The following is a 7741-nucleotide window of genomic DNA, read 5'->3' on the forward strand; positions in this document are numbered from 1 at the left end:
CCTAGTTAGATAGCATCGACAATACTTTCAAAAGAGAGAGATATTAAGCTATTGACAACAGTTGAGGACCGGATTTGCATGGAGCCGGTCCCCCCTCCAAAAGGCTTTGTATTATGGTTTCTCCCATCAAGAGAGACATTGTACAATACAATTCTTTGTGTTCCTTCAAGACTAGCTAGTGCAATGAAGATGGAAGCTTCATACACCAAGCAAAACACTTAATCAAACACAACTTGAATTATCCCCGTTCTCAGACCCAAGACCTCACACACCTTCGAAGATGGTGAGAGCTAGCAGGGTATGAGAGTAGATTGAGAGGAAAAAGAAGTATCTTACGAGAAAGATGTACATCTCCTCACATAATCACTCATATTAGCATAGCTTAGCTTAGTAATTAGCTTGGTAGAGAAGATGAGCATGCATTGAAGCTTGGCTCTTGGTTGGATTTGCATCCACATGCCAAGAGAGTGTTGATGTAGGCTTCTATCTCACAAGCTTGGAGTAGGTGATGAGCTCTCCATTAAAGCTTGGGAGGAGATAGAGTATTCTTCCTTCACACATGGTCAAGTGTGAGTGTGTGTGTGTCAATGCCAAGCAAAAATCAGCCCCCCCTCTCTCTTGGGCGAGCCCTAGCTGCTAAATAGGTCTGGCTTTTGCCTCATTGGACCTCCCCAGGTCAAGCCAATAGGAATTAAGCAGCATAAGTGATAGCCTTCTGACATGTGTCCCCCTTTCCCCTTTTGTGAGAGCTTCAGGTAATTAAATAATTAAACTAAACTCTCATTGGACCCCTTTGCCTCCTGGCCAATAGGAATCAGGCAAGCCATGGGGCTCCCGAATGCTCATTGGACCCCTTGGGAGACTGCCCAATAGTCTTCTAGGAGACTTAATTCTCATTGGTTTCTTTTATTAAATGTTTTTAAATTAATTAAACTAGATTTACTCTAGCTTAATTCTCATTGGTCCACTTCAAGGGTCTTCCAATAGGAATTGGGCACACCTTGTGGGCATCTGGCCTAGGGAGCTGACATGTGTCCCTCATTCCCTTTGTGTAAAGGGAGCCTGTGTGTGTGTGTGTGGCTTTCTCTCTCATCTCCTACCTTTGGGGCTCGCCCCCTCCCATGTAGGGATGTGCAAAGAATTTTAGGGCACACACTAAGCATCCAATTTTCCCTAGGGTTGACCTTTGGACACAAGCTTTGAATTTTGGAACCTTAGCATTTTGGAAGTCTTAATGGGCTGAACCTTAGGGTCTTTTTGGCCCATTGTTTCACATGGCTCTTTTGCAGATGGCCCCACCTTTGGATCCCTATTTTCCCTCCTTTGGATCCCTACTGTGGCCTGGTCTGCTAGCTTAACCAATATTCTAGCTTTTTCTCCTTGGCACTTCCCCACATTAAATGATCAGTTTAATATGAGAAAATCATTTAGGAGAATTAGATATTGATTATTATGACACTACATCTGCTCCCACATCATCCAAAGTGATAGCATCCCTCTTGTGTTGTCTCCTATGCTGTCTCATCCATCGAAAACAACGCCTACGTACATGCCATGTATGACCACAATGCCAACACACAACATCTCTATGTCTGCAAGATCGTCCTTTGACTGTAGATATCTCTCTAGACTCATTTGTGCCAAAAGCATTGCACAATCTTTGCCATAACTCTCTAGTTGTACATGCATCCAAACCAATGTGATAGACAAACTCACCAAGGTGTAACATGATCGTCGAACGTGCAATCTCATCCAAGTTCTCCCACTCATCGTCAGTCATAGATTCTGGCCTAGCATCCATGCCCTGTAGTGGCAACACTTAGCCCAACTGAGTCAATGCATCATACATATTTGCTTTCCAATGCTCAAAGTTTGAACCATCAAACTTTGAGTGGAAAAGCACAAACCTTGACAATGATGTACATGCCAAATCCATGGTGATAAACTGTGACAAGACCAAGCACAAATCGATCAACTGACAATATCCAAAGCCTGGCTAACTCATACACCAAGTATTGTCAAAATACAACATAAGCTGGCATAATCTGTCTAAGAGAAGTATCAACAAATATGGCGATCAATGTAACGAAACAAAATGAGCAAAACCCCTCAAATGATGCCAAAAAAAAACCCGCTCTAATCCAAGAGCACTATGTGGTAATCAATGAAACTATCATCAACAATCTCCCTCCTGAAGAGATTACCACATGTATGTTAAATGACATAATCCGGTGAGCAAACACTCTCACAATGCGATGCCAAAACACAATGGCAAAGCAACCACTGAGTGCCAAATGCAATCAAAACACGATTGCAAACCATGCGCATAAACAAATAAACTCGCAAGAAAAATCCGACAGAGTTTCGACAGTATTTGGCTATCTAACCATAATAACCATACATGCCATAAACATGCTCAAAACCATGAGCAAACCATACGCAAAATCCGCACTCAAGCATACATGAGCTGCCCCAAAGTCTCAACTCTTTGAACTTGGAAAACAATCCAGTAATCCGAAATACAAAGTGCATCAACAGCACTCTATAAGCAAGGCATATACTAACATAAACTTCGATGCAAACCAACCAAATTATGGCACAAATTGATGCTTAAAACAGCTGAAAATCAGCCCACATATGCCATTGCAAGGCGAAGAATATCATCCACCGAAAAGCGCACATCATGTGCATCCACATGGCAATATCACGAGCATCAAGCATGTAACAAATGTGTATCAAAGAGCATCCAAATCAACTGAAAATTCAGCTCACAATCAATCTAAATATGCTTGCAAAACTCTCTGTAAATCCGTGCACCACACTCTTGAAATCTGCTTAATCGCACAAGTCAATGTACATAACCTGTGATGAATCCGACTCTCAAATCCTTAGAGTCCACAAGAATGCATACATCCACAAAGTGTTCTCAACATATGCGCATAAATTTGTTGAAAATATCAACCCACACTCTTCTCACTGAGAGCAAAACATCAATATGCAAAACAAGAGAATGACAAAGCTCAATCCGAGCTCTTCAAATGTAGCAAATCACCACAATATGCATACATAATCTTCAACTTTTCGAATACCCTGCAGTCGGTCAGCCCATATCTCCCAAACCATTCAGAATTTGCAAGAACTTCCTTCTGCAAAGTTGTAGACCAGGCAAAAATGATTGGGAATTGCAAGAATGGACCTGAAATGTGTTGTTTTTACAGGTCGAAACAGATCTGTAAAAATCTGCATATGTGTACCCTAAACATGTAGGCAGTCTGAGTGACGTATCTCAAAATTGGTGAAGATTTTGAGAAAACTTTCTTCTGTGAAGTTGAAGAGGACAAAAAACTGGACGCATATGACAAAAATCGGCTTGAATGAAGACGTTTTGGTAGGCCAAAACAGATCTGCAAAAACGTGTTACAGTTTTTGCTGCTTCTCTGTCTGCTTTCCTGCTGAGCTCCAATGGTGCTCCCAACCCCTAAGCTCTGATACCATTTGAAGTGCGCGAGCGAGAGCGTGTGCCGGAGTGTGTGAAGCAATGGAGAAGAGAGGAGAAGAGGAGACCTTGTGTTTACAGGGGCTAAAACTCACTCTCTACATGTGAGCCCTCTTATTCTATTATGTACATAATGAATAAGTATAGTGGGCAGGTACCTGGCCTAACCGGCCACATGGGGCTTTACCGCAACAATAGGCACGACAATAAATGTGGTAATACTCGCGGATATATTTTTGCCAACATTATCATGTTTATTGCTGGCAAACCATTGCCATGCCAATTGCCGCCTTTATTATTGCAGACGCAAAGTTTTCTCTCTCCATTTTCATTTGTTAATCTACGGCAATGTTGACGATTCTGGATTTTTTCTCTTATAGTGTCTATTTTTAATTATCTCCCTCCAATGAGGTGATGCCAAGTGGCGTAGGTCTCCTTGCAGCATTCTAAAAAGTGGTACTGGATGTTATTATCGACCAACAGATTTTGGTTGATTTTTTGTTGAACCTCCTACCCCACCGCAAGAACCTGAACGTATTCTCAACTATCATGATTTACATACGCATCATCATGTGCGCCGCCAGGCTCTTGTCAAGTGGAAAGACTGACCTGAAGAAGGTGCCACTTGGGAAAACATTAGTGTTCTTAAGAAGAAGTTTCCCACTTTTATTTTCGAGGACAAAAACATTTCTCCAAGGAGGGAGTAATGTCATGCCAAAGGCATACCCAGGGGGATCACGGACCCGAGCCAAGGGGCCGGCTGCCAATGTGTAACAGGGAATTCGAGGGCCAATGGCTATATAAGGGGGGATGGGCGGTAAATCTGGACCAAGATAGTCCTCTGGGCATTTCAACACCTCTTTGCAGTTCATGAACACCTTCTTGTCAATCTGAACAAGGCCTTACTAAGCACTTTCTAATAAACCCCCAAACCCAGTTGAGATTACTTTGCAATCAAAGCACTCCTAATACACAAAGATATATCCTTCTCGTGAAAGGCTTTGCACATGTAGAAGCAAACTTTGTGCCGTAGCATGCAAAATCTTACTCACGGTTTTCCTGGAAACTCAACAGTTTTAGCCGCATGTGCACGCCCTTTGAAGAGCAAGCACTGTGACAAGACAATTGGAATGGCATGATTTGCTTCCAATAGCGCCGGTACTGCAAGAAGCAAAATCCATTGGCATTGGTTGCACTCTATTTGTATCTACATCATGCTAGTGTGAGCTTTTTGTAGCTGGTCTTTGCTTGTTCAAAACTGTGAGAATGTTCTTCTTTTTGTTAACATGTTTGCTGCATGTTGTGAGGTTGAACTCTTTGTCGTCTTCACCCTTTGCAAACAATTACTTCATTGCTCTTTTTTTATTTAAATTTAATGATAACGACTTTCCCTATCTTCATGGCTTGATCAAGGTCTAGCAAAGGGAAAAGGATCTAGCTTTTCTCGTAGAAGCCGACAGATCTTCATTTTGTCGAGTAATGTGGCTAAGATCTTCCAACATCATGAACCATGGAGACAAGGTCTACAAACTTGTTCCCTTCTTTGACTAATAGGGATAGCTTTTGCACTCTCAGGGGTTTCAATAGATAGTCTATAGAAGTTTTCGAACGTTGTAAGGGCAAGTTGTAGCTCACCACCCAACTCCAAGACACAAGCATTGGTTGGTTGCGTTACAAGAATAGCGAAGAGCCTGTTGGCCCCAGCTGACCTCAAATTAGACCTTAGTACGTGACAATGTTCTATAAATGTAGCTTCAAAAGGAACCACATTCAAAATACATGTCCATGAGAGTATTAGGGTGAGGTAAAGGATGGCCAGGCCCCCACGCATGCCAGGGCACATGCGACGCCCACCACCGAACGGAAGTAGTTCATAGTGCTGCCCACGCACATCCAAATCTGTTCCGTCGAACCTCTCTGGACGAAAGGAGAGGGGATCCTCATAAATCTGTGGATCTCTTGCGATTGCCCACACGTGTACAAACGCCTGCGTGCCCTTGGGCAGGGTGTACTGTCCCATGTGGCACTCCTCGCCGGACACTCGTGGAAGTAGCAGCGGCGCCACCGGCTGTACCCGCAGCGTCTCCTTCATTACATTCTCCAGGTATGGCATTGCCTTCTCTACGTCCTCATTGGTCAGGAGAGCTCTGCCGTCCTTGTGTTTGGACACACTGTCCACCTCCTCTCGAAGCTTGCGCATGCACTCCGGGTTGCTCATCAGCAATGCCAACGCCCATTCCAGGGTCACTGACGATGTGTGTATGCTGCCCGACAGAACATCCTGCACAGACCCACTCCATAACTAATACAATTGCAGAATGAGAGTTTGGCATACGATATATGTCACAAGAAGATTTAGAAATTTTCTCATGTACGAAAACGGAATCTTTCTGTGTTTTTCATACAATGCATAACATCATGAGCTTCTGCTCGAGATGTACCGCATACCTAGCTAGGTCCCCTGCCCCCAATCGTACGTACCTAGGTATGCGGCGCCTCCCCTCACAGAAGCTCATGATGTTGAGGTGGGTCACAATGTGGGAAATATTGTGAGCATTTCTCCAAAACTTCTTCTGTGTATATCACAGTAAATCAAAATGCAAGCATTCATCCGCGCACACATTACTGTACCAGCAAGATTGCCTTGATATCGTTGTCGCATATGTTTTGCTCAGGCACAACGCTTTCCTCCTTGGACAGCAGGACTTGCAAAAAGTCGTTGCGCAGATGGTGGGCAGGGCAGGTGGCCATGTGGCGCCTCCTTTCATCGATAATGGAGGTGAACACCCTGTCCAGAGAGCGATGGAGCTTATCCATCCCTCGCTTGGGAAACACATCCAGAAAGCGCAGCCAGGGCAGGTAGTCACCAAGCGTGGGAAACGCCTCGTCCTCCATGCCTTCGACGAGGTGCGGCAGCTCGGGCGCTGACTCGCCCAGAGTTTTGGAGTAGAATTGGCGGGCGGCTACGTCGCCGGCCATTTCGAAAAGCCTTTCTCGCAAATCCACCGCTTGGACGCCGCCATTAGAAGTTTGCTGCAGACGATGCAGCAGTTTGCGCATCTCCTCGTGGCGAATGTGCGCCATCTCTTGCAGCCTCTTGGCGGTGAAGAGCTCCAGCGTGTAGAGCTTGCGCATATGGACCCACCGCGGATTGTAGGAGCTGAAGCCCAAGGCCTTGTTGTAGCCATAGAAGACGTGGTCGGCGAAGGCATAGTGCACGCGGTTGGCGAAGACCTTGTCTTGCGTAGAGAGCAGCTCTTTAGCGGCCGCGGCGCTCGACACCACGATGGCTGGGTGGACACCAAGGCGGAGGCCCATAATCGGGCCATAGCCCTGCTTCATGCAGAGCTCTGCGAGCAGCTGATGGGGCCGGTCCTTGAGGAAGAGAGGCAAGTGCCCTACCACGGGCCAGGCACCAGGGGGGGCCCGTGGGAACAGTGCTCTTTTCCGCCTTAGCTGCTTCTTCATCCTAGTGTATAGTAGAAGGGATAACGCCACTACCACAATGGCGGCGGCTCCAGCCAGCAGAACGGCATCACCCTTCTGCTGCGGCTGATGCTGTTGAACCCCGCCGCCGATGCCCAGTGCCATCTCCATCTGTGCGTCTGTCCCCTCTCTCTCTCTCTCTCTCTCTCTCTATCTTTTTCTTTGACGAGCTTTCAAATTAACCTTTAAATCTCCTTTGTATAGAAATTGTATATTTTATTCCAGCGGCAATTAATTCACCCTCTGTTTGGCTTTCGTCTAAACACGTATTTCTTATTATAATACTGTATTGGCATTTTCTCAAGCTGGCTGTCGTCCAACAAATCTCCAATTTAAATGCTACTGACGGTCGGCTCCAGCGCATGCGTGCAGCGTAACCATATTTGTGAGATCCAGCACTTGAAAAAAAGTTTTTACAAAAACTTAGGCTATGGTCATGCGAGGCTTAGTTTCCACAGACAGCAGCCGACCAAACTCACAGCATGCAGCTTTCCACCGGCATAGTTGTTGTGAGAACTTGTGACTGTCTTTCTTGGTGTAGTTTCAAACTAAGCCCGTTGTGTGCCGGTGAGCTCTCCTTTTCTCTCTCTTGTTTGCGCCTCACACTCCCTCTCACTACAAGCTGCTCCCCGTCACCCTCTAAGCGGCCTTACCTGATGTGGTCAGAATCTGTCGCAAATTACTAAAAACTAAGCCTCGCATGACCATGCCCTTAGAAAACGTGCATATTGTGAAGTACTCACATGTGGACGAGAGACT

At 45.4% G+C, this 7741-nt stretch overlaps 1 protein-coding gene across 1 annotated transcript; it reads right to left on the bottom strand.

Moving 5' to 3' along the window:
- Window positions 1-4997: 4997 nt before the first annotated feature.
- On the bottom strand, window positions 4998-7093 carry LOC147448613 (cytochrome P450 71AU50-like). The gene is made up of 2 exons (XM_086521424.1): window positions 6128-7093; window positions 4998-5777 (listed from the first exon to the last, which is right to left on the bottom strand). Exons 1-2 carry the CDS (start codon window positions 7091-7093, stop codon window positions 4998-5000), a joined length of 1746 nt encoding a protein of 581 aa, XP_086377550.1.
- Window positions 7094-7741: the final 648 nt, after the last annotated feature.

The sequence above is a fragment of the Adiantum capillus-veneris genome, chromosome 10 (genome assembly GCF_014529385.1).
Source record: "Adiantum capillus-veneris isolate H3 chromosome 10, ASM1452938v2, whole genome shotgun sequence".
Lineage (NCBI taxonomy): Eukaryota > Viridiplantae > Streptophyta > Polypodiopsida > Polypodiales > Pteridaceae > Adiantum > Adiantum capillus-veneris.

Bases quoted from the DNA above. Each gene is read 5' to 3' on its own strand.
- LOC147448613 (XM_086521424.1), bottom strand. From the start codon at position 7,093: ATGGAGATGGCACTGGGCATCGGCGGCGGGGTTCAACAGCATCAGCCG. The intron at 5,778-6,127 runs GTACAGTAATGT...GGGTCTGTGCAG, and splicing joins ATATCAAGGCAATCTTGCTG to GATGTTCTGTCGGGCAGCAT.